This window comes from Microtus oregoni, unplaced genomic scaffold (genome assembly GCF_018167655.1).
Source record: "Microtus oregoni isolate MIOR12 unplaced genomic scaffold, Mior012 000012F_ref0000307, whole genome shotgun sequence".
Classification (NCBI taxonomy): domain Eukaryota; kingdom Metazoa; phylum Chordata; class Mammalia; order Rodentia; family Cricetidae; genus Microtus; species Microtus oregoni.
In genome coordinates, this window is record NW_024543071.1 from 51,728,110 (window position 1) to 51,753,340 (window position 25,231).

The 25,231-nt window shown below is 55.0% G+C and overlaps 3 protein-coding genes across 9 annotated transcripts; all 3 read left to right on the forward strand.

Annotated features, from left to right (window-relative positions):
• The first annotated feature begins 377 nt into the window (after positions 1 to 377).
• Znrd2 (zinc ribbon domain containing 2) lies at positions 378 to 1,743 on the forward strand. Its single transcript, XM_041661265.1, has 4 exons — positions 378 to 447; positions 540 to 691; positions 810 to 894; positions 1,352 to 1,743. Exons 1-4 carry the CDS (start codon positions 429 to 431, stop codon positions 1,693 to 1,695), a joined length of 600 nt encoding a protein of 199 aa, XP_041517199.1. The 5' UTR covers positions 378 to 428; the 3' UTR covers positions 1,696 to 1,743.
• A 56-nt stretch (positions 1,744 to 1,799) lies between these two features.
• Positions 1,800 to 3,988, forward strand: Fam89b (family with sequence similarity 89 member B). The gene is made up of 2 exons (XM_041661266.1): positions 1,800 to 2,804; positions 3,197 to 3,988. The coding sequence occupies exons 1-2, from the start codon at positions 2,517 to 2,519 to the stop codon at positions 3,473 to 3,475; spliced, it is 567 nt and encodes a 188-aa protein (XP_041517200.1). The 5' UTR covers positions 1,800 to 2,516; the 3' UTR covers positions 3,476 to 3,988.
• A 1,760-nt stretch (positions 3,989 to 5,748) lies between these two features.
• Ehbp1l1 (EH domain binding protein 1 like 1) lies at positions 5,749 to 25,037 on the forward strand. Of its 7 annotated transcripts, XM_041661256.1 has the most exons (21): positions 5,749 to 6,117; positions 9,047 to 9,104; positions 9,304 to 9,399; positions 10,253 to 10,306; positions 10,397 to 10,575; positions 10,654 to 10,796; positions 11,249 to 11,284; positions 11,381 to 11,446; positions 11,530 to 11,692; positions 11,842 to 12,817; positions 14,414 to 14,596; positions 15,062 to 15,219; positions 15,308 to 15,356; positions 16,119 to 16,811; positions 22,624 to 22,693; positions 22,792 to 22,847; positions 22,944 to 23,067; positions 23,212 to 23,311; positions 23,817 to 23,890; positions 23,973 to 24,087; positions 24,223 to 25,037. In XM_041661256.1, exons 1-21 carry the CDS (start codon positions 6,014 to 6,016, stop codon positions 24,320 to 24,322), a joined length of 3,597 nt encoding a protein of 1,198 aa, XP_041517190.1. In that variant the 5' UTR covers positions 5,749 to 6,013; the 3' UTR covers positions 24,323 to 25,037. The 7 variants fall into 7 exon arrangements, with proteins under 7 accessions (XP_041517190.1, XP_041517191.1, XP_041517192.1 ...); XM_041661257.1 differs by lacking the exon at positions 14,414 to 14,596; XM_041661258.1 differs by lacking the exon at positions 14,414 to 14,596 and having other exon boundaries at positions 11,842 to 12,232.
• Positions 25,038 to 25,231: the final 194 nt, after the last annotated feature.

Sequence of the window (25,231 nt, forward strand, 5' to 3'; positions counted from 1 at the left end):
AGTCCTAAAGAGGTTCTGCGCACTTGCAAAGGACCTTTTAGTGCGGCGATTCTTGTGTAGACGCCACTGTCCTGCCTGCCTCCTGGTCCAACTGTGTAAAAGGACAACCCCGAGGGAACTGGTTTTTCTCAGACCAAAGGGTCACTCTATCCGCACCAGGCATTAAAGGAGACTATGAAAAGCTACGTCCAGATACTGAAGTGAGACCAGGGAGTCGGCGGTACTTCTCGGCAGCTCCGGCTGAGAGTTGTGCCTCCCGGTCAGGGTCAAATTGCAGCGGGAACGCCCCCTTGGAGTAAAGCGAAGCCCGGGAGCCTCGCGTGTTCGTCACTTCCGCTCTCACCGGTCCACACGTGAGAGGCGGGACCACAGAGGGGGCTCATTTTGTTTGTGTCACTTCCGGTGAGCCGACCAGTGACCACAGCAACATGGCCTTGAACGGCACTGGTGAGGGCTCGACTTGCTCCGACTGTGGCCGTTGGGTGCGGGAAGCAGTTTTCTCCGCCCTGACTCCTTCTCCTTGTTCCTCTTTCCCGCAGAAGTGGACGATTTCGCCTGGGAGCCTCCGACTGAAGCTGAGACGAAGGTGCTCCAGGCGCGACGGGAGCGGCAGGATCGCATCTCTCGTCTCATGGGCGACTACCTGCTCCGCGGTTACCGCATGCTGGGCGACACGTGCGCGGACTGCGGGGTGAGGCGAGCGACAAGGACGAGGCCTCGGGCCAGGCCGCACGTCCTTTCCTCAGCTCTCTCTTCTGTGGACCCTGTCGCTCAGGCTCACCAGTGTCCGTGTGCTTTCTGGTTCCCAGACGATCCTCCTCCAAGATAAGCAGCGGAAAATCTACTGCGTGGCTTGTCAGGAGCTCGACTCAGACGTGGATAAAGATAATCCGGGTGAGGGGCCGAGTGTGCACTTTGGGGAAGGAATGTGGATCATGTGATAGTTATTCAGGAACAGGAGGCCTGGGAGGGGACACTGGAAGTGTCTTCGTGCGGTGCCATTAAGGTGCCTTCTCATTTAAGTCCTGGAGAGGAGGAAACAATACCCCTTTGCTTCCGATGCTGTGGGCTTTGCACATGCCCGGCAAGCGCTTTCCCGCTGAAATACACACCCCAGCCTTGAGACACAGACTTGATGGATAAAGGAGGCCAGGGCAACTGTCAGGCAACTGGTACCCGAGTTTCGAATTCAGTGGTGCATTGCTTGCCTGGCACGTGTAAGGAGAAAGAGTAGGGACCAGATTGTCTTATGCAGAAAACACTAGAAACGCAGGAGGGGCAGTAAGAGCAAGTGGCTTAGGGCAGAGGCGCGCCAGGCATCCTGACTGGTCCTCCTGTTTCCTTCTTTTAGCTCTGAACGCACAGGCCGCCCTCTCTCAAGTTCGGGAACACCAGCTCGCCTCTGCTACAGAGCCTGCCACGGGCTCTTGGCCCACACCCCTGCCCCCAGTACCCCGCCCAGAGCATTGCGAGGGAGCTGCCGCAGGGCTCAAGGCGGCCCAGGGGCCTCCCCTTTCTGCTGCATCTCCAAATGCAGATGTGGTGGCCTCCACACAGACAGCCCTCCTGCAGAAGCTAACCTGGGCCTCGGCTGAGCTGGGCTCCAGTGCGTCCTTGGAGACCAGCATCCAGCTGTGTGGGCTTATCCGGGCTTGTGCTGAGGCCCTAGCCAGCCTGAAGCAGCTGCAGCACTGAAACCTCTCCTCCAACCCCTTGTGTCCCTGAGAAAAACCCTCTAGAAAAGCAGCCGTTCCTGTGTGGTTTGTTCCTTTCTTGGTTCTGAGTGTGCACGCAAGCCCCAACTCTAGTCACGCTTTTTCTTTTGGCAACTCACCTTTTCGTGGCCTTTTCTACCTGAATGAGTTTTTTTTTAACTCAGGACAAGGGGTAAATGGTAGAGGGACAAGTGACCCCTTTTTCCAAGGAAGTAACCTCAGCCTCCACAAAGGCTGGACCACTAGTACTGTCCCTGATGCAATACCCCTCCCTCCACCTTCTAGACCCGACTGCCGTGTGCTTTTTCGGCCCCCTTGGTGCTTCCTGGCCTCCTCTGGGTATCTCGGTTCTATGAGTCCATCTTAATGCTCACTGGAATGTTGGGGAGGGGGGGTCGCCAGCGAAGCACTTTTTAAGAGCTAGGCACAATCTTACTCCATTCTCCGGCCCCTTCATCCCTACACTTTTAGAATCGTTCCCTTGGGAAAGAAATTGTGTAGAAATGAGGCAGCAAAAAGAACAGCGGAAGGCTTTCCTGACCCTTTCGGTCTCATCCCTCCCGGTTCTCTGATGAATTGCTGGGCCCTACAGCCATCTCCATGTTAAGAGAAGCCCCGCCCATGCAGAGGGGTGGAGCATAGGCGGAGTCCGAGGAGTCTGGGAAGGAACAAAGCGCGGCCTGCGGGCGGCGGCTGGACTCCCTCCGGAGGCTGGGCCACCGGGAGCAGGTCCTGTGAGCCGCAACCCGCGTAAAACATTGGAGGGCTCCGAGTGGCATCGCGGTCCGTGCCGGCCCGGCCATGAACGGTCTAACCTCAGCCGAGGCGCCGGGCGGCGGGGGTTGCACTCTGGCTGGGCTCCCGCCGCTACCACGGGGCCTCAGCGGCCTCCTTAACGCTAGTGGGGGCTCGTGGAGGGAGCTGGAACGTGTCTATAGCCAGCGGAGCCGCATCCACGATGAGCTGAGCCGTGCCGCCCGCGCCCCGGACGGTCCCCGTCACGCTGCGGGCGCTGCCAACTCGGGTTCAGCAGGCGCGCGTCGCCCAGTTAACCTGGACTCGGCACTGGCCGCGCTGCGCAAGGAGATGGTGAGTAGGTGGGCGCCCCGCCAGGGGTAACGTGCTTTGTGGAGAGGGCGGAGATAAGTCTGGGACCGGTGTCCTGGCTCTCATGCCCAGCAGGATGCGTCGGGTCACAGTGGCTTAGGATAGCTATGATGGTAACAATGTGTAGCGATTGTTGCGTTTTTAAAACTTGCCTGATTGCATCCTGCTGGACAGTGTTACCCCATTGTATAAATGAGGGTCAGTGAGTGGCTTAAAGGTTTCACAGTTGGCAAGTGCCATCTGTTGCCCCCAGAACTTTCACGTAAGAAGGTGCAGGAAGATTGGACAGGGTTGTGGCTCATGGTGGGGACTTTGGTTTGGGGGCTTGGGGAGGCCTGGACCCCCAACTCCAGCCCACTGTCAGTTGTCCGCAGGTGGGGCTGCGGCAGCTGGATATGTCGCTGCTGTGCCAGCTGTGGGGCCTGTATGAGTCGATCCAGGACTACAAGCATCTGTGCCAAGACCTGAGCTTGTGCCAGGACCTGTCATCCTCCCTCCACTCGGACAGCTCCTACCCACCTGATGCCGGCCTGTCCGATGATGATGAACCTCCTGATGCAAGCCTGCCCCCAGACCCTCCACCCCTCACTGTGCCCCAAACACACAATGCCCGTGACCAGTGGTTGCAGGATGCCTTCCAAATCAGCCTCTGAAAAGCTGAGGTGGATAGCTAAGCACCTAGACAAAAGGCTCAGAACTTGCCCTTCAGCAAGTCCTTAGTCGACAGTGCCTGCTCTTTTACCGGTACCACCTCACTTCATTTCACTTCAGGAGGGCAAGGCATATACCCATCAGGCAAAGCGGTCAAGATTGCAGCCAATGCCCAGTGCACTGGGCTCCCCACTTCTCCCACGTGTGTGCACCCCTAGCTTGGCCAGCCCTTAGTCTGACCGTGGGGTCCAAAGTGTCTTGCACTCGCGTTGGCATCGCTAGGACTGGGAAGATTGCCTGGCTTCCATCTCTTTCATCTTTTGCTGCCACGTGCAGCTGCTGGCTCAGGGGCATCCCTATCTGTGGCCCTAGGGTTTCACTGCCTGGGACAAGGGCTCCAGGACCCATCCCCGCAGCCATCCACTAGCCAGAAAGGCTAAGGTCTCTATGCTGGATATTTACGTTTAGGAGCCAGTACGTGAATGGAAAAATAAATAAATACTTTCAACATTGTATTCTGATTGCCTGGTTGATGGGTACTGGGTTGGGAATTAAGTGGTTTCTAGCAAGTGTGGTCAGAGTTCTGCCGGCAGGTGGCGCCCAAGACCCCCTAGTGAAAGTCTTAGAGGGCGCAGGGTATGAAACGTCCCTCTCCCGGCAAGGTTGGAAGCTTTCCAGGCTACTGAAGCCTGGCTCTGCAACATTTGACAGAGTCTCGTCCCCTGGGCTCTAGGCTTTGGAACCCAGCTTCCCCTTTTCCCTTGCTTTGAGCCTTCCGGGAAGGAAGGAGCCGCCCATCTTGAGGAGAGAAACTTTCCACCTCCAGTGCTGGGCGGAGTTGCTGCAGCACAGGAAATGGGTGGGCCAGAGCTGACTGACCCGGGGGCCCATCGGAGTGATTGGGGGAAAGCTCCAAGAGAGTTGGTGCCCCATAGGTTGGAGGGGGCCGTGATAGGAGGGAGAGGTGTGGAGGCCGGAGGGAGTGAGGTTTCAGTCTGTAGACAAGTCCTGGAAGGGAGACAGCAGCGGGGCGGCAAAAATTGAGGCCTCGGGCACCTCTGTTGCAGCCTCAGACTGCCCAGCCTCCCCCGGACCTCCGCACTAAGTACCTGTAGGGTAGTACACAGAGGGCTTCCTCAAGGAAGCAGAGGGTCACACCAATGGAGTGGAGAGACAAACCCGGGTGTCCAGCCCTCAGGAGATGCCTGCGCACTCTCAAGATTACACCGGGGCAGCTCTTCCCCACTCCCTACCACGGTCACTTGCTGGAGATCCACCCAACTGCCACTCCTGGAAGACAAGAAGTCCTTTCCACCGTGAGGGTTTACCAGGCACTGGGCCGGGAGAGAACATAGAGATGCGTTGCTCTAGGGCACTTCTCTAACTGGGTATGAGCCACCTTACAGAGGCTCATTACCATTGAGTTGGATGGCTGAGTGATAAGGAGTCTTAATCTAGGCGTTAACACCACAGCTAACGCCCCAGGGACTTCCCAGGGGAGGAGAGAAAACACCCACAGACTATTTTCTCTAGCCCTGATAACGGATTGCATTTAATAAGACCTGGCAAAATCAGCCCGGTCCTGTGCTACATGCTTTCCCACGTTTCAACCTTCTATGACCGTTAAAGATAGAACTATAATTGGCCCCATTTAACAGACTTCAAAACCGAGGCACAGAGTGTTAGTGCTTTGTCCAAGGTGGCACTCTTGATTAGAAACCAATATTTGAACCTTTCATTGCTTGTGAGATGTGAGGACTATTTTTCCTCGTGCCAGCTGAGAAGTCCGGTTTTGTGACACTAGGTGCATCCCGCCAAAGCTGGCTCCCTACTCGGAACTTTTCTTATCTCATTAAGACGTGGGTGTTAGCAAGGGTCTCCCACTCCAGAGCTAAGAACCGCTGGCTCTGGCCCAGTAGACGCTGAGGACTATGAGCAAGACCCATCTTCTTCCTAGGTCTCTGCTTTACAAGCTTGAGAAGTGGGGTACCGAACAGAACCACAAAGGTTGCAGGCAGGAAGGGAGGCGGCTGTGGCAGCTCTTGGGAGGACAGCACCAAGTTGAGGTTGTCATCTCTTGGAGCGCGGAGCGCACATGTTCAACCCTATACCCCATCCGGCCCCCGGGCGCCCACCAAGTCGACTTTGTGGTCGGGGCTCGTTCCCTCCACCCCCAAGCCGGGTGCCGGTGCCCGGTCGCGTCCCGGAAGCGGGGTCGCCCCGCCCCGCGCTGCAGCCCCGCCCGCCTTCGGACGGGGGTGCGGCTCCAGGAAACCGCGCTCTTGCAGCTCCGAGCTCCGACCAGCTCGACGCGCCGGGACCGCCCCGCAGACTCAACCAGCCCACCCGGAGGACCCCAGCGGCCGTCCCAACAAGCGCGGCCTAGATCCGAACCTCAGACACCTCTATACGGACGGGGTGGACAGGACGGGCATAGCAGAAAGGGGCCCCAGAGACCATGGGGACCCTGACAGGGCCAGCAGTGGCGAGCAAGCGGGATCTCCGAGCCTGAGAAGTGGGCGGCAAGAGCTCCTAGGGCCATGACTTCGGTGTGGAAGCGCCTGCAGCGGGTGGGCAAGCGGGCCGCCAAGTTTCAGTTTGTGGCTTGTTACCATGAACTGGTGTTGGAGTGCACCAAGAAATGGTGAGTAGAAGGGAGGCCTGAGGGAACCCCAGAGTGATGTGGGACTCGGTTTAGCTTGACCTTTTTGAGTCTGAGAAACTCGCCCCAAGTCTAACGACTAACGGGGTTCCCATCCTAGGTGTGTCTTGCAGCTCGGGGGACTCCAGGAATTGAGAGGTGTGGAGAGCCTTGTGTGGGGCAAGGCTCACAGGCAGGAGGATCGTTGCTCACATTTAAATCAGCTGTGCTCCGACCTGAGGGAGGAGGCTTCGTTCCTCAAGCCAAGAGCAGCTGGACTGGGTGGCAGTGGAAAACGGAACAAGTTTTGAGATCTCCAGGTGGCCAAGGCTGGGACAGACTTCATGGATCTTAGTTCAGTTCAGAGTGAAGATGTGGCCTTCTTTTCTGCCCCTCCCCCTTCAGCTAGAGTGGGCCCCAGAGGCTGGGGATGTCTCCACAATGTCCTTAAAAGGGGAAACTGAGCTTGGAGGGATGAAGAGGGAGGCGGGGAGAGGCTTAAAGGGGCCTGAGGTCCTAGGGGTGGTAGGTGGTAGGAAGGGGCGGATCTGTGGAGGGAAAGGTAGGCAGGTGAGGGGCCAACACATGAGAGGGTGCAGGCCTTGTCCTGGGCTGTCAAAGGGCCCTAGGGCTGTCTGGCTCACATGCCCCCACAGGGCAGCTGCCCAGGCCCCTGCGTCACACCCTAAATATATGTGCACACTGGTGTCAGCTTCCCTCGGCTGGATTAGGGCACAGCTGTGGGGGCCTCGCAGCCCAGTGGGGCTAAATATAGAGTCCCAAGGGGGAAGAGCAGGAGTAGGCCGGAACCATGGGGTCTGAAGGGAGGGGAACGAGCAGAGGCTGGGGTCCTTAGGTCAGCCACCATTAATCTTTGGCCTTGAACATGCTGGGTCCACTGGGAGGCCCTTTATGCAGTAAAGGCAGAGGGAGAATGGTAGCTCGTTGGGGTAACACAGCAGAGCTGGCACTTGAACTCTGGCCTCTGGTTCCTGCCCCAACATTCTGGGTGAGGCCAAAGGGACGCCGGGCATGGTTCTGGGGAATAGACAGAAGGTACAGACAGTGTCAGTGGATTGAGTCACAAGCAGCAATGGGTAAGGCCTGCTGGGTTTCTTAGCCAGGAGCCCAGGACAGGAAGCTGCCCCTGCCTAGGTCATAGCTTCCCAGGAAGGCGTGCCTGCCGTCCTGAGTCAGGCTGACCAACCAGGCCACACCCTCTCTAGGCACCCCTGCTGTTTCCCTTTTCTGGGAAGGCCTTGCTGGGCCATTGCCTGTGGTTTGGGGCTGGGAATGGCTGCTTACTTCTAGGTCAGAGGACTCCAGACTCAGCTGTGTGACATTATCTGGCCTACTTCTCTGTGTTCAGAAGCCTCAAAGGTTAAGAGCAAGCCGCTTGTCCTGCCTCAGCCTCCAGGGAGGCAGTGAGCTGGGCAGACCTAGCATCCAGGCACAGGGCTGGAAACAAGCGGGGAAGGCTCTCACGTTGCCTTCCCCTGATTCTCTCCTGGACCGACCCCACCCTCCTGGGCAGTGGTTAGAGACTAACTCAAAAAGGCCCTGTCCCCAGGGCCCAGCCAAGTGTTAGTCCATTGTCAAGGACCAGGCCTGCGCAGCTCTCTCCCTGCTGTCTCCACCTTTGCATGTCTGCCTTTCCTGCAACACATGCTTGCTGTCCATCTTAGCCGTCCTAACTTGGAAGTCTCCTCAGGCTTCCCTGGGACTCCATTGTCAGCATCAGTGGGTCTGGATTTAAGGAGGTAGGAGTCCTGTCTGACCCCCTCAGTGCGTGGGGGTTGTCTAGTGTCCCTAACCCTGTGCTTCTCTGGCCTCACTCCTTCCATTTGCCCTTGCTCTGCCTCTACTGCTCCCTGAGCCTCAGATCCTTGCATTTGAAGAGTTCCTCCCCTGGAGCCTTCTCTGAAGATCAGCACATAACAGCTTCCTCCACTCCTGCTCTGCTCAGATACCCAGCCAAAGGGACATCAGGCAGGCTCCTTCACGGCACCCACAAAGTCGTGACTAGTTTATTTTCTTCACACACACACACACACACACACACACACACACACACACTTTTTTCTTCTCTTTCTGTCTTCTATTTATCTATTCATTTATTTATTTATTATTTTTATTGAGACAGGGTCTTACATCTAGCCCTTGTTGGCCTGAAACTTGCTATATAGACCAGGCTGCCCTTGAACTCACAGACCTGCCTCCATCTGCCTCAGGCACTGGCATTGAAGACCTGCACCACCAAGCCAGGCTTTTCCCTCCTTGTCTTTACTTTTCTTCCACCTTCCTTGACCTCAAAGGTCTGGCCTCAGCCCCTTTTCTTCTCCTCTCCTCTGCCCTCAGAACAAGTTGAGCTCCAGAGGAACTCCACAAATATTGTGAACAAATGGACTTCTTCACCACCAAGTCTTTGTCTTCCCGTGTTTCTGTGTGTGCACACATGTGTGCCTGCTGCTGTTCCTGTCTGTCACTTTTTCTTTTTTTTCTCTTTTTTCTTCTTCTTTTTAAATTTATTTTATGTGCATTGGTGCCAAGGTGTCAGTTCCCCTGGAACTGGAGTTACAGACAGTTATAAACTTCCATGTGGGTGCTGGGAATTGAACCCAGGTCCTCTGGTAGAACAAACAGTCTGTGCTCTTAGCCACTGAGCCATCTCTCCAGCCCCCGCGTCACTCTTTTTCAAAGGCCCTGTTGGGCCATAATGTCTCAATCTTCACTGTCCAGGCCTTTGCCCTTCAGTCAGCCCCACCCTGCCTGAGCAGCCCCACCCTACACCCGGTGACCCTAGATAAGAAGCTGCCCATGCCCTCCTCCTTGGGAAGGGGACCAGAGGAGACCCCCAGGGAGCTAGAAAAAGGAGGAAGAGAAGACGGGGAAGCTAGATTGGGCCTGCTAAGAGTTCTTCCCTTTCTTCCAGGCAGCCAGACAAGCTGGTAGTGGTATGGACTCGGCGGAACCGACGCGTCTGCTCCAAGGTGAGAAAGACTGGCAGCTGGGGGTCCAGATTGGGAAGCAGGGCCAAGGGGGAGGTAGATGTGAGCTGATGGGAAAGCGCAATCAGGTGCAGGTCATATCGGTGTCCACCGGGAGAAAGGAGGATGGGAGAAGAGGATAGGGCCTGATGGTGATGGGGAAGGGTGAAGACCCAGGAGGACTCCCTGCTGCCTCTTACAGGCCCACAGCTGGCAGCCCGGCATCCAGAACCCATACCGTGGCACTGTGGTGTGGATGGTCCCAGAGAACGTGGACATCTCTGTGACCTTGTACAGGGTGAGTCTCTGGAGCTCAGGTATAGGCAGAGAATAGCAACGCTGGGTGTGTGGCTCTATTAGTGGGATGCTCACCCACAGGAGGAACCAAGTGCTGGAACCAAAAATTGCGTGGGTTTGTTGCAAGTGACTGAAGAGATCTTGGGGGGGGGGGGGTAGCATTTACCTAACCTGTAGTATCCAGTCTGGGATCAGAAGCCAGGACACAAGGACTAAAGAGCTGGCTCAGTTAAGAGCATGACTATTCTTCTTCTTCTTTTTAATATTTATTTATTTATTATGTATACAATATTCTGTCTGTGTATATGCCTGCAGGCCAGAAAAGGGCACCAGACCTCATTACAGATGGTTGTGAGCCACCATGTGGTCGCTGGGAATTGAACTCAGGACCTTTGGAAGAACAGGCAATGCTCTTAACCACTGAGCCATCTCTCCAGCCCCACGGCTGTTCTTCCAAAGAACCTGGTTCCATTCCCAGCCCACACACAGCATCTCACAACCATCTGTAACTCCAGTTCCAGGGGATCCAACACCTTCTTCTCTCTGATAGGGGCACTGCATACACATGGTACACAGACATACATCCTGGCAAAACTCCATACACATAAAACCAAAATAAATATTTTAAAAAGGAAAAAAAAGGGGTCAGAGTGCAGGGACGGCTGGAGGTATAACTCAGCTGTAGAGCACTGAGGTTTGGGGTGCAATCCAGTACCGCATATACACACTCAGAGAAGCCAAAGTGCATCCCAGGCGGGCCCAGCAGGTGTGATACCCCCTCCCTGGCAGTGCAGAGTGCTCTCCTGGCATTGCCCTCCTTGAAACCCTGTGCTCACCCGTGTTCCCCTCTCCAGGAACCTCACGTGGACCAGTATGAAGCCAAAGAGTGGACATTTATTATTGAAAACGTGAGTGTCTGGGTAGGTCGGATCTGGAATCTCAGGGACCTCAGGGCAGCACTGATGCTTCTGCTGCTTCCCCACTTCCCACACCCGCAGGAGTCCAAGGGACAGAGAAAGGTACTGGCCACAGTTGATGTGGATCTGGCTCGCCATGCTGGGCCTGTGCCTGCGCAGGTTCCGCTTCGACTGCGTCTCAAGCCTAAATCTGTGAAGGTAGTGCACGCTGAGCTGAGCCTCACCCTTTCTGGGGTGCTCCTGCGTGAGGGCCGTGCCACGTAAGTCTCCGCCTGTCCTCCCAGGCCCTAGCCTGTGAACTCTGAGCCCCGCCCTCACCTCTGACTTCAAACCCACAGGGATGATGACATGCAGAGCCTGGCCAGTCTCATGAGTGTGAAGCCTAGTGACGTGGGCAACTTGGACGACTTTGCTGAGAGCGATGAGGAGGAAGCCCGTGGCCCTGGGGCTCCTGAGGTCCGGGCACGAGGCCCCCAGTCAGGTGGGCTCATAGTCGTCTGTGGGTTGAGACTGCCAAGACCTAAGATGGATCACAACAAGTGTTGGTTGTTCTGGGGCAGAACCAGCTTGTGCACACCCAGAGAGAGGTCCTTATTACAGCAGCTCCAGCCTGGCCAGCAGCTCTGATTGGCCAAGCTTGGTCCTGGTCCTAGAGGTATATCAGTCTCGAGCAGAGTTCTCTAGAATGGGTCCCCAGTATCTCCCCATGTTCCCGGCCTTCTCACCTGGAGTGGATGTCCATTTGGTCCCTATGAAGTCTGAGAATCTGGGTCACATGAAGTGTGGGCTCTGTCCAGTCTCCTACCCTCAGCCAGTCTGCCTTCCTCCCTTCTGCTTTCTCCCCATCCCTCCTTAAAGCCTTTCATCCTTCATATTTGCGGTTCTTTCTCACTCTTTCTCTTTCTGCATCTGGGGGCCTGCCTCTTCTCCAAGGCCGGGGCTGTGCCCTGAGACCGGGGCGTCTCCCAGGTAGGCCCTGAACTCTAGTCGGGGGTCAGGGTGGGGCTCAAACTATAGAACGCTGCCTCGGCCTGACTCTACCCTTCCAATGGATTCCCCCTTCAGATCTCTCGCGAGAGCTGAAGACGCTCTGTGAAGATGAGGAAAGTCACACGCGGCCCCAGCAGGCAGGTGAGACTTAGCCTGAGACTAGGGCTGGGGACTGGACCTTTGTCACAATGCAGTCCTCAGCATTCCCCTCCCTCTCCCCCTAGCTGCCAGATCCTCTAGTGCTGAAGATACCAACCCTGCCCCTGTGAGTGCCCCTGCGCCCCCGGCCAGGGCCTCCCGGGGCCAGGGGTCAGAACCAGCTGCTACAGCTGGGGGCCAGGTGGGGCCTGAAACCCCAAGGCCCCCACAGTCCCCACCAGAGACAAGGTAAGGAGCCAGCTCTGTTGCTGTTAGAAACAGATGCATCCCACCCAGCCCCTGCCCTCCCCTCCAGTGCTGCCACACTGTCAAGTGTGTTCTAGAAGTGCGTGTAGGGCTCAATGGGAGACCACAACACTTGTCTGCTCTTTCCTCAGGTCCACCAGGCAGCCAGGCCAGGACATGGTCCCCACCCCAGCCCCTCGGCTCCGGAAAGGCTCTGATGTATCCCGATCCCCAGTACCCTACACGGGGGATGAGGGTCCTCCAACAGGAATGGGTTCTTCTGGGGAGACCCAGGCCCAGATAAGCTCTCAGGAAGGGACAGAGGTCCATGGAACCGAGCCAGAGCCAGACATTGAGGGCAGAGATTTTAGAGATGCTTCAAGAGGAGAAAGATCCAAAGTTGAAGAGGGGGACACTGGGGACAGGGCAGAGGCTAGTGGGGCAGGAAACACAGAGAAGAACACTAAGGAGCCATGCATCACACCTGGAGAGGCTGAAGAGAGTTCAAAACTCCATCAAGTAGATGCTGAGCAGACGGCAAAGGTACAGCATATAGCCATGGAGGGACCAGAGGATGCAGTACTGGGGCTCAAGACAAGACTCAGGGAAATTCCTGAGGCTCCTCCTAGGATTGCTCAGAGGAGGATGGGTGTAAGGACCCAGGAAGAGGCTTCCAGTGACCCGAACCAAGCTCCAGCTGAGCCTGAAAGACATCTAGGGCTCCTCAGTGGTGCCAGGCCTGCAGACCAGGAGAGAGAAAGCCAAGGGGTTAGGAGTGGAGCCCCTGTTATTGGGAAGACAGGCCTGGAGCAGGGTCCCTTTGCTGGAGCAGCAAGCGCTGGGCCCCAGGGCAGCAGCTCTCAGGAAGTCCTGCCAGTGGACCAGAAGGTAGGATCTGGAGATATGAGGGCCCAGGAGGCAGAAGCTGGGGAGCCAAGGGTTCTGGAAACAGAGGCTGAAGGGGTACCTTGGAAGGTTATAGGGACACCAATTACAGATGCTGGGAGACCTGAGTCCCCAGAAATAGAGACTGGTACAACAGAATCTGAAACACTGGAGGCCCAAGAGTCAGAAGCAGCAAGATCAGAGGTCCTGGAGCCAGAGGCTACCCGAACAGCACAGTCTGAGGTACTGAGGATCCAGGATAAAGAGATTGGGGTTTTGGGGATGCTGAGGACAGGGACTGAGAAAAGGGAGTCTAAGGAATTTGGGATCCAGAAAACAGTTGGGGGTTCTACAGTTCCAGGTATCAAGACAGTGACAGCAGAAACGAAGATATTGGAAGCCCAGGAGGTAGCAGATGGGGGAGCTGGTGTGCTGAAGATAGAGGCTAAGATACTGGGAACCCCAAAGACAGAGGCTGGGGAGGCAGAAGCTAGAATATTGGAGACTCAGAAGGTAGCAGCCAGAGGTTCAGAGGTTCCAAAGGTGGAGGCAGAGATGGCAAAGGCTGATATATTGGGAATGCAGGAGACAAAGGTGGGGGCTTGGAGTATTCCAAGGATAGAGACTGAAACAGCAGTAACTGAGATATTGGGGACCCATAAGATAACATTTGAGGATTCAGAGCCCCCACAAATAATATCTAGAAGAAAAGAGACCCAGGAGATAGAGGTGGGAGGTTTGGGTGTTTCAGTGATAGGGGCAGCAGAAGATGGCATATTGGAGGCCCAGGAGATATCCACAGGTCATGAAGTACTTTGGGTCGAAGCTGAGAAACCAGAAACTGAGATGGAAGGGTCCCTGGAGGCAGAGGAGGAAGGCTCAGGGGTTCTGGAGGTAGACACTGGGCCAGCGGAAGCCAAGATCTTAGAGGCTCCAAAGATAGCAGCTGGGGTTTTGGGGGTTCTGGGAATAGGAATCGAGGGAGCCAGGGTCTTAGAAATGGAGGCTGACTTTTCAGAAGTCCAAGAGACAGAAGCCAAAGAGCTATCTGGGGGTTCTGTGGCACTGAGAATAGTGGCTGGGACAACAGAATCTAAGATGTTAGAGGCCCAGAAGACAGAAGTGGGGGGCCCTGGCATTTCACAGATAGAGGTTGGAGGGGCAGAGGCTGAAATACTGGGGACCCAGAAAATAGAATCTAGTGGTTTAGGAGTTCCAGGGACAGAAGCTAAGATGGACGAGTCTGAGACCTTGGTGGCCCAGGAGACAGAAAAGATTTGGGAGATCCCAGAGGTAGAGACAGAAGCAGTGGATACTGAGTTATTTGGGACCCAGAAGGCAGAAATAGAAGGTTTGGAGACCCCAGAGTTAAAAGCTGAGACAGTAAAATCTGAGATTCTGGAGTCCCCAGAGACAGAAGTGAGGAAATCCCAGGAGGGAACAGAGAATGAGGTAGCAGAAGTTGGGATGCTGGAAACTGGGAAGACAGAAGCAAGGGATTCTGGGATCTCCAGGCCAGAGGCTGGAACAACAGAGGCTGAGGTACTGAGGGCCCAGAGAGCAGAAACTATAGTTTGGGGATCTGAGGAAGTAAAGACTGATACTTTGGAGGTCCAGGAGCCTGGAGCTTGGGGAGCCCTCAAGTGTGAGGCTTTAGGCATTGCAGTGAGTAAGCCAAGAGCTTCTGGGGCCGAAGACATAGCACCAGAAGCCTCCAGGGTACAGGAGACAGAAAGCAAATTTTTGGGGCTAGTAGAGGCCAAGTATTGGACTTTGGGGCCCCAGGAAGCAGAGAGGGAGGGGTTTGAGTCTCCAGAGAATAAATCTGATATTTTTGAGGCCCAGGAAGCAGAATGTGGGGTCTTGGAAACCATGAAGGGGAAAGAAGCTGGTGAAAGTCTTCAAGAGGCCAGCCTGACTAAGGCACGGGTGGCCAGTGGGGCAGGGGCTGGGGGACCCAGGCCCTCGGGGGCCTCTTCCCCAGAGGAGCCTGAAGAGGACAGGAGGCTGCCGGGCAGCCAGGTAGGGATGGAGGCCACTGATGGCCAGTCTGCTTCTTCCGCTAACCTGGGGCTGAGTGAACCGTGACTCTGCATGTACCCACCTGGTGGACCAAGAAAGATGCAGTTTTGATGGGGAGGGGATTCAGCTTCAAAGAAGGTTCCTCCTCCCTCCTCCCTCAGGATGCCTGGCTCTTTCACCCTGCTAGGCTGCATGGAGCTGGATACCCTTAAGCTGATTTTCTGGGCTGACTTTGAAGTGTGGCTGCTGGTGGCCTCTGACCTTGCCTGGGCACCACTGACCTTTTAGGTGACCTTGGCAGATAACTTCCTTACCCCAAGCTGGCAACCCAAAGCTCTGGCCAGTGTTTCTGGTGATCTTTGTAAACTCCGAACTGGGGTGGTTTTATGCCAGGCCTGAACTTCCTCAAAGGGTGGAGGACATGTCATTAGAATACATCCTCTGATTGTACCCTTGTGTCCCCAGGCACCACCTGCCCTGGTCAGCTCCAGCCAGTCCCTGCTGGAGTGGTGCCAACAGGTCACCAATGGCTATCGTGGTGTCTGCATCACCAATTTCACCACATCCTGGCGCAACGGCCTGGCCTTCTGTGCTATTTTACATCGATTCTACCCAGACAAGATGTGAGTGACAGGGACATGAGGGTGGCTGGGAGGGAGCCTGCAGGGATATTAGTGCCAACCATTTCTGACCAGCACATTCTCTCTGCAGCGACTATTTCTCTCTTGACCCCCACGACATCAAACAGAACAACAAACAGGTGAGATGAGGGGCCATGGCTGAAGAAAGGGTCTAGCCAGAGAGTCAGGCTGCTGGCCCCAGAGTTGGAGACTCTGAGGCTCAGGACCCTGGTCTACTTTTGGAAACTTTAAAATCTTTTTTTTTTTTTTTGGTTTTTTGAGACAGGGTTTCTCTGGCTTTGGAGCCTGTCCTGGAACTAGCTCCGTAGACCAGGCTGGTCTCGAACTCACAGAGATCCGCCTGCCTCTGCCTCCTGAGTGCTGGGATTAAAGGCGTGCGCCACCATCGCCCAGCATAAAATCTTTTTGGTTATTAAATTGTTTGCCCTAATTTTGTTTTGATGTTTTTAATTTTAAAAGCATATTTCCCGCCGGGCGATGGTGGCGCACGCCTTTAATCCCAGCACTCGGGAGGCAGAGGCAGGCGGATCTCTGTGAGTTCAAGACCAGCCTGGTCTACAGAGCTAGTTCCAGGACAGGCTCCAAAGCCACAGAGGAACCCCGTCTTGAAAAACAAACAAACAAAAAAAGCATATTTCCCTAGATTTCCTTAGATAGTTGTTTATTTATTTGCCAAAAATCATTCTTTGATAACTGGGTGGGCGATGTACAGTTGCTAGGTAACAGTGAGGGCGGGCCTTGTTGTTAGATTTCCCTCTGCAGGAGGGTGAAGGCGTTGCTAAGCAAATCCTGGCTCTAGAGTCTCAGGGACCCCTAGGCTGGCTTGGATCCGGAGTGTTGCTAGATCGCTGCTACTTCTGACCAGAGTGCACCCTTTCTAGGCTTTTGATGGCTTCGCTGCGTTGGGCGTGTCTCGTTTGCTGGAGCCAGCGGACATGGTGCTTCTGTCCGTACCTGACAAGCTCATCGTCATGACGTACCTGTGCCAGATCCGAGCTTTCTGTACTGGGCAAGAGCTGCAGCTGGTGCAACTGGAGGGCGGTGGTGGCTCTGGCACTTACCGTGTGGGCAACGCCCAGCCGAGCCTGCCCGACGGCCTGGACGCAGGCGACCTGGCACAGCGGCTACGGGAACATGGGGCTGAAGCGCCCACAGAGCCCAAGGAGGCTGTGAACCGCGGGACTGGGGCGGTACCCAAGGTGGCCTCTAGGGACACGGACCTGGGCTGCACCTCCAAGGATGGGGAGACTGACCAGGAAGCAAGCTCCCCAGAGGCACCCTCCGATGGCCCCAGAGCCCGGTCATCCACGTCCCCCGTGGCCCCCACAGAGGCGCTGGTAAACGGAGTTGGGGCACCGGGTGTTACAAGTGGTGTGAGACTGAGACGGTCCTCGGTCAATGGGGAGACCGGGCCGGTACCCCCACCCCGAGCACATGGCTCTTTCTCCCACGTGCGTGACGCTGATTTGCTAAAGAAGAGGCGATCCAGGCTACGGAATAGCAACTCCTTCTCTGTGGATGACCCGGACTCTGGAGCTGCAGTCGGCGCGGGACATGCAGGAGTTGGGGCTGTGGTGAGCACCCCTACCCCGCTGCAGCTTAGGATAGAGGGGAATTTTCAGAGAGGGCCCTGAGTGGTCCCGATGTCAGGGCTGGTGCAGGGGTGGCAGCTTCAGAGAAGTGGCTTCGCTGGATGCTGGGATGCACTTCAATCAGATGGAGCCTGGTGCTGTGGAAGGGTCCCCGGGTACGGCACTAGGCTTCCTGTTCGGGGACAAAGCCCACAGAACACCTAGGCTTCCAGTTTTGTACATGTGAGGGGTTCCGAACATTTGTTAGAAACATCTGCCCAGTTTGTAGAAACAGGGGCTGTAGCAGGAAGTTCCCAAAAGGCTCCAAGTTCTGCACCAGCTCTTAGGGCCTATTCTTTCTCCGTGGGTGGCCTTGGATGTCACCTAGCAACCACCTAGCCCAATAGCTAGAGGAAGGAATACTGTCCTCTGGTGGGTGGCCCCTGTAGCTCCTCCCAGTCTCCAGATTATCTGACTTGAATTTTTAACCCCTGAGGCTTAATAGGAATTAGTAGGTGGGGCTTCTTGCCTCCACACCGTGCCCCATAGGTCTCAGGTCATCTCTCTCTCTCTCTCTCTCTCTCTCTCTCTCTCTCTCTCACACACACACACACACACACACACACACACACTCGTCCTTGTGCTAAAGGAGAGATGGTGCTACAGAAAGCTCAGGGACTCCAGATGAACTCTGGCCACAGGCCTTTAGTCTGAGGGTGACAGCAGAAGGGGCCAGAGGGGCCAGTATGGGTCGATGGACAGTTTTCCCTGGTGGAAATAGAGGACCAAAGAAATAACTCAGTGGTAGAGCATTTGCCTAAGAAATTCTGGGTTCAAACCCCAGTGTCACAAAATGCGAGGCAGGGTGGCAGATGCCTGTAATCCTAGCACTTGGGAGGTAGAAGCAGAAAAAACAGAGTTCAAGCCCTTTCAAAACAGAACATGTCAGGGCTAGGGGGTGGAGGCTTAAGTAGGTAAAGAGCTTACCACATACGCATGAGGACCTGTAAAAAGCCTGTAGAAATCTGGGTGTGATGCCATGTGCCTGGGAGGTGGAGACAGGAGGTTCCCTAGGGCTTGCTGACCACCCAGTGTAGCTAATTCGTGAGCCCTAGCTCCAGTGAGAGACGCTATCTCAAAAATAAGGTGGGGGAGTGATGGCTTATCAGGCAGAGGTTCCAGTCACGGAGCATGAGGGCCTGAGCTCTATCCCGGGGGTCCATATATGATGGACGGAGAGAACCAGTTCACACACGTGTCCTCCACCCTCCACACGTGTGCTCCCCCAATACACAAATATAAAAAAGAAAGGAAGAGAGGAAGAAAACACGGTGGTGTGCAATAGAGGAAAGCAGGAGTTATCTGGCTGCCTGCCACACATCACACCTACACACACACACACACACCCTCACGCGTGCGTGCACACAAGCATGCAACACACATCACACGCGCACACGCGAGCAGGAGTTGTCTGGCTGCCACACATCACACCTACACACATACACGCTCACACACGCGCGCACACACCCTCACACGTGCGTGCACACAAGCATGCAACACACATCACACACACACATGCGCACACGCGAGCAGGAGTTATCTGGCTGCCACACATCACACACACACACACACGCACACACACCCTCACGCGCGCACACACAAATCACACCTACACACACACGCGCACACACACAAGCATGCAACACACACATTACAGGAATTGACAGAGGAGAAAAGAAAATGGGACGGTCTGGTTCTCAAATGAGGAGGCCCACACAAGCAAAGGCAATGGCATCAAGGACATTCCGACCACATTTAGGGAACTGACAGTCGTCTCCATGAAGTCCCCAGATGGCAGTGAGGCCAGTCTGAGAGTAGGAGCCCTGAGGGAAGTTCCAGAGACATGTGAGCCTGGGGATGAGACTAGAGAGGCATTTCCTGGAGGAGGAGGTTGCTGGAGGACTTCTAGCCCAGTTGGCTAATGTAGGTCAGTAGCTCTTTAAAGTCACAAAGGGAAGGATTCAGCCGTCACCCTTCTGGGGCTGAGTCCCAGCATCTGATCTTTCCAAACCAGGCCTCCTCCTGCCCTTGTCCCACAGGAGATATTTGACCCATAAGACGAGAGAAGGCCGTCTCATTGGCTGGCTTTGCCCCTACTGTTTTGGGAGGGTGTTCATCCTCGCTCCACCCTTGGAAGCTCCCCAAGGCCTGGAGTGGGTTGAGGTCAGGAACCTTGAGGCTGAGGTGGGCCAGAAGCAGCCTGATGAGAAACATGGGTGCTTCTAGGGCAGCCCATCAGAGAAAGCACAGAAAGAGGAATTTGGGTCAGACATGAGGAAGAAGCTTTGGGATTCCCACAGGGCTGGTGTGAGTAAGCATAAAAGCCGCTGACATTTGCTTTCTTCACCCCCTCCCCCGATTCTGCCTGCTTTGCCAGGTGGGCCATCCCCATGATTCCTTGGCTTCCCACAGTGCCCCTTCCAGGAAGCCACGATTCCTGCCTTTTATGGGTGGGAATAGTGAAGTTGAGGGAGATGAAGAAGCTGCAGCTGTGAACTAGGGTTCTGAGCTTGCAGTACTCATTGGCGCCCTCTGCTGGGCTCCACACAGTTGATTCCTTCCCTCCCCCCCCACTCCATCCTGGTCAAGCCACTTCTGGGCTTTTGCCCTGAGGATAAGGATCAAAAGTGTGAAATCCCTTTGCAGAGTGACATGAAGCCACCTGCATGGTGTCAAACTGGGAGCTAAAGTTTCCCCAGATGCCGGTCTGGAGTCCGGCCATTTTACATGCAAAGATACAGCCAAACCCAGTGTGGCAGGGCCTCCAGGCTTGGGAACAAGTTTTGAGTTAGACAGCTCTGGGCTGTAGATCAAGTTCTGGGGCAGACTTCATCTCTGGCCCCTGTTCCCTTGTCTGCAGAGCGATACTAGCCTCTGCCTCACGAGGTCCTTGAGACGACATCTGTGCTTAGCAGTATTGCCTTTAATTGTGGGCCTTGTATGCTGGACCCTGGGTCTATCTAAAGGATCAGTCTCTGGGAGAGATGGCCCTGGGTCTATCCAAAGGGTCAGTCTCTAGGAGAGATGGCCCTGGGTCTATCCAAAGGGTCAGTCTCTAGGAGAGATGGCCCTGGGTCTATCTAAAGGATCAGTCTCTAGGAGAGATGGCCCTGGGTCTATCTAAAGGATCAGTCTCTAGGAGAGATGGCCCTGGGTCTATCCAAAGGATCAGTCTCTAGGAGAGATGGCCCTGGGTCTATCCAAAGGGTCAGTCTCTGGGAGAGATGGCCCTGGGTCTATCTAAAGGGTCAGTCTCTGGGAGAGATGGCTCAGGGGTTAAGAGCACAAATTGTTCTTACAAAGGACCTGAGTTTGGTCCCTGTATCCACATCCAGCAGCTCACAGCTGCCATAACTCCAGCTCCAGAGGATCTGATGCCCTCTTCTGGCTGCCAGGGGCACCTGCTCTTGTATGGACATTTCCACACACATGATTCTAAAAACAAACTAGGGCTGGAGAGATGGCTCAGTGGTTCGGAGTGAGCCTTAGTCTTCCAGAGGACCCAAGTTCAGTGCCAAGCACACAAGACAGGCAGTTCACAACAGCCTGTGAGTCCAGCTCCAGGTTATCCAATGCCTCTGGTCTCTGAGAGCGCCCACAGACACAAACACACACATATACGCACGATCAAAATTAAACCTTTAAAAAATTGTTAACAGGGCTGGAGAAAGGTCTTAATGGATGAGAACACATAGTGCTAATCCAGAGGACCCAAGTTCAGGTCCCAGCCCCACATCAGGTGACCCACAGCCATCTGTGCTAATCCAGAGGACCCAAGTTCAGGTCACCAGCCCCACATCAGGTGACCCACAGCCGTCTGTGCTAATCCAGAGGACCCAAGTTCAGGTCCCAGCCCCACACCAGGTGACCCACAGCCGTCTGCTCCTGCCCTAGAGGATCTAATACCTCTGGCCTATGTAGGCACCTGTACTCATGCACACACAACACAACCACACACACTTAATAATCAAGATAAATTTTAAAAATCTTTAAAAATAGTCAGGTATAGTGGTACAGGCCTTTAATTGCAGTACTCGGGAGGCAGAGGCAGGTGGATCTCTGTGAGTATGAGGTCAGCTTGGTCTACAAAGCAAGTTTCAGGTCAGCCAGAGATGATACATAGTGAGTTCCTGTCTCAGATAAATAAATGGGCCGCCTCTCGGGAGTTAGAGAGGCTGCAGTAACCAGCAGCATGAAGAGGTGTGTGGGGTTGATGCTAATGTGAGTAAGCCTTGGGGTGCTCTCTGCCTCAGTGGGGGATCAGGACAAACTTCCAGACATTGAGGGCCAGGAAGGGAGGCAGAATGTGTTGAAGGAAGTCTGAGGAGGCCCTTGCAGGACGGGTTCAAGCTGAGCCAGGAGGTCTAGCTGGATTGGAGCAGTTCAAGATGGAGGGTGGTTTCAGACCAAGAAAGCTTTTTAGGGAACTGAAAGTCCATTGCTGTGACCAGAGGGTGGTGACCTGGTGGGGCTCTGATGGCAAGGGAATTGAGGTTGAAGCTCCCGACTGACCTGAGCAGGAGACTGGGGGCTGAGATGGGTGTGGAGAGGTTACTCCCGGGAGCGAATGTTCTGAGGTCAAGACCTCTCAGCTTGAGGGAGAAGTGAATGGCAGGGCGTGGTGTGCTGCCCCCACAGCTAATCCAATCCAGACAGGCTAGCCCCTGAGCCAGGGAGGCTGGTCTGAGAGTACACACTGGGGTGACCCGGAAGAGGGGCTAGCAGTATTGTCAAATGAGTTAAAAGTTAGGCCCCGAGGGCTGGATGGTAGGCTTAGGGGTCTTGCAGAGGACCTGGGTTCGGTTCCCAGCACCATCACAGTTCATAACTTCAGTTCCAAGGGATCTTCAGGCCAACTGACACCCTCTTCCGACCTCTGCAAATACTGAGCGCCCACACACTGCTCATACAGACATGCAGGAAAAGCACTCAAATAACATAAAAGAAATCTAAAATATTTGCAAAAATAACCGGGCTCTAGAGACATAGAATGGGGCAAGGTGGAGCCAGACTTGACCCTTCCAGGATAAAATTCTTCAAGCTTGCCGGGCGGTGGTGGCGCACGCCTTTAATCCCAGCACTCGGGAGGCAGAGGCAGGCGGATCTCTGTGAGTTCGAGACCAGCCTGGTCTACAAGAGCTAGTTCCAGGGCAGGCTCCAAAACCACAGAGAAACCCTGTCTCGAAAAAACCAAAAAAAAAAAAAAAAAAAAAAAATTCTTCAAGCTCTGTGAAGAGCATTGCTGGCTCTAGGTCTAGGATTCTGTCAGGTAGGAGGGTGCCCCCTTCTGGCCAGAGGCTAGATGCCGACTCGGGATAGCCTAGCTCCTGATGAGACTTCTCTGTCACTCAGGGGCACTAGCAGTGATGGAAGTGCCAGCGCTAAGCAACAGGAGCCAGATGACCTGAGGGGCTCTTTGAAGGGATGGGAAAGAGGTAGAAGATAGGGCCCCGGCTATGTCTTTCCAAACCTTTTGCCTCTGACCCTAAAAGAACGATCAACTCAGCGCCCCCGAAGGAGCGTTTGGAGGCAGAGAGGTGGGTGGGCCCAGGCCCACAGATGTTGGTGAAGGCATGCTTTTTCCTTGAGGAAGCCTTTACCCTGAAGGAGGTGCTTGTGAGACTGGAGGAGTAGCTGGGTAGCTGTGTCTGAGAGGAAGGATTCTCTCTCCCTGTGTGTGAGAGACTGTGGTTATCTGCACTGACTGGGGGACTGTTGGAAACCCAGCCCAGCCCTCAGCGGACTCTTTCCACAGGAAGGCCCAAGCCCTGACTCCAGCCTTGACTCAGGCCCACGCACAGCCGCAGCCCCGCAGCAACCTTCTGGTGAGTGGTGAGCCGGCTTAGCTGATCACAGATCCTTCTGGGGGACTTCCTGGGGGCTTCTGCTAGCTGGAAGAACCCAGCCTGGTGTCTCTCTGCAGGTGGGAGCCCTCCTTCAGAGGAGTCACCCCCTAGTCCAGGGGACGAGGCTGGCCTGGTAAGGAGGACCAGGTGGGTGGAACTGTCATGGTATTTTCTGAGCAAGGCCTGTGATGAGCTCACCTGTCCTCCGCCTTACCCCCTCCTCTCCCAGCAACGGTTCCAGGACACAAGTCAGTACGTGTGTGCGGAGCTCCAGGCCCTGGAGCAGGAGCAGAGGCAGATAGATGGGCGGGCCGCTGAGGTGGAGAAACAGCTGAGGAGCCTTATGGAATCAGGTGGGACAGGCATTTGGGAGGCGGCACAGCTCGAATCCCTTTGGTGGCTGGAAGAAGGTTTCTGAGATGCCACTAGGGAAAGAGAAACCCCTTCCCCGAGCCCCGACAGAAGGCAGCTCTGGTGACTGTCCTGACCTGATTCAGGTGCCAACAGGCTGCAGGAGGAGGTGCTGATCGAGGAGTGGTTCACCCTGGTCAACAAGAAGAACGCACTCATCCGGAGGCAGGACCAGCTGCAGCTGCTGTGAGTGAGTCTTCCTCCTTAGGCCCTCCTCCTCTGATGGCCCCGCCCACCCGCTGCTGAGTCTTCCTCTTTAGGCCCTCCTCCTCTGCTGGCCCGCCCACCAGCAGGCCCTTCGATTTGATTCTAGCTTTACAGTAAGGAAAATGGGCTCAGAGAAATTTGAGCAGGCTAAGTGGGGTGACAAGCCACTCTCCCCATCATTGCCTTTACCATCCTGCGTGCCAGAGGCAGCTTTGCTTCCCTTTTGCGTTTGGAATCGTTTCCCCAGACAATGTTAGCTTTCTTTTTCAATCAAATAATCCTTTTAGGGTTTTTTTTTTTTTTTGTATAAAAGTGGGATGTGGAAAAGGAGCAACATGCATATCTAGAGAGAACTCTGCATGGGCACCGGAGCAGCACTGGGGTTCTCCCAGCCCTCCGTGGAAACTGATAGGTAGAGATGAAGTGGTCACAGCCTTTGACTCTCCCATCCCACTTTGTCTGACTTGGCACCTTTCCCCATCAGCATCGAGGAACAGGACTTGGAGCGGAGGTTTGAACTGCTGAGCCGGGAGCTGCGGGCCATGTTGGCCATTGAAGGTAGGAAATGGAACAGCAGAGGCCGGAGATAGAACAGGGCCAGGGTGGGCACCCCTCCTGACTCAGGCTCCTGGTTTCTTAGAGTGGCAGAAAACCGTGGCGCAGCAGCACCGAGAGCAGCTCCTGTTGGAGGAGCTAGTGTCGCTGGTCAATCAGAGGGATGAGCTGGTCCGGGACCTGGACCAGAAGGAGCGAATGTGAGCCGTGGGACCTGGATGGTTCTGGGAATTGGAGGACCTCAGGGCGCCTCCTGAAATGGCATGTCTGGAGTCTCGGGGAGGGGCTTGCAATTACGGCCAACTTTGAGGCTGACTTGAACCCCCTGTTCCCAGTGCTCTAGAGGAAGATGAGCGCCTGGAACGCGGCCTGGAGCAGCGACGTCGCAAGGTGAGCCGGCAGCTGAGCAGGCGGGAACGCTGCATGCTGAGCTGAACCTCCTGTCTGGTTCTCGCTCTTCTTTTCTCTGGTCATGGACCCTTCCTCGCCAGTCCCCAAGCCTGCACAGCGGAGGACAGAGCCCTCATACTCCTTCAGCGGACAGAAGCAGGGCGGATTGGACCCGCGAACTGGAGCAGTCGAGCCCGCCCGGCAGTATTTATTTATCGAGTGTGTGTGAATGTTTTGGTGGTGGCCAGGATTCCAGGGTGCTGCAGAGAACTCTTCCCCCGTCTACAGAGCGGAGCCTGCCGGCCACCTACATCCTTCCCTTTGTGTCTGGAGCAATAAAGTTGGAGCGCCTGCCCTTTCTCAGGAGGACTTCAAGAGAAGGAAGAGGGTGGGGCTTAGGCTAATAATGCTGTCAATGTGATTCCAGCCCGGGTCAGCCGAGCTTGGAGGTTCACAGATGATGAGGGCCAGAGGGAAAACTCATTTAGAAAGAAAATCTGAAATCACAGGCGTGGTGATGATAAACAGCTATAATAAATCCAGTATTTGGGGTGATGGTGTAGGTAGAACGAGCAGGAATTCAAGGCCAGCCTTAACTATGTTGGTGGTGGCACTTCCCTGGCCCTCTCCACCCCCCAGTTTCTCTGTGTAGCTTTGGAGCCTGTCCTGACACTAGCTCTGTAGACCAGGTTGGCCTCGAACTCACAGATACCTGCCTGCCCCTGCCTCCCAACTGCTGGGATTAAAGGTGTGCGCCACCTCCCGGCTCATATTTTTTTCTTTCTTTTTAAGATTTGTTTGTTTTTATGTTCATTGGTGTTTTTGCCTGCACGTATGTCTGTGTGAGGGTGTCAGAGTGTCAGATCTTGGAGTTACTGTGTGAACTGCCATGAGGGTGCTGGGAATTGAACCCAGGTCCTCTGGAAGAGCAGCCAGTTCTCTTAACCACTGAGC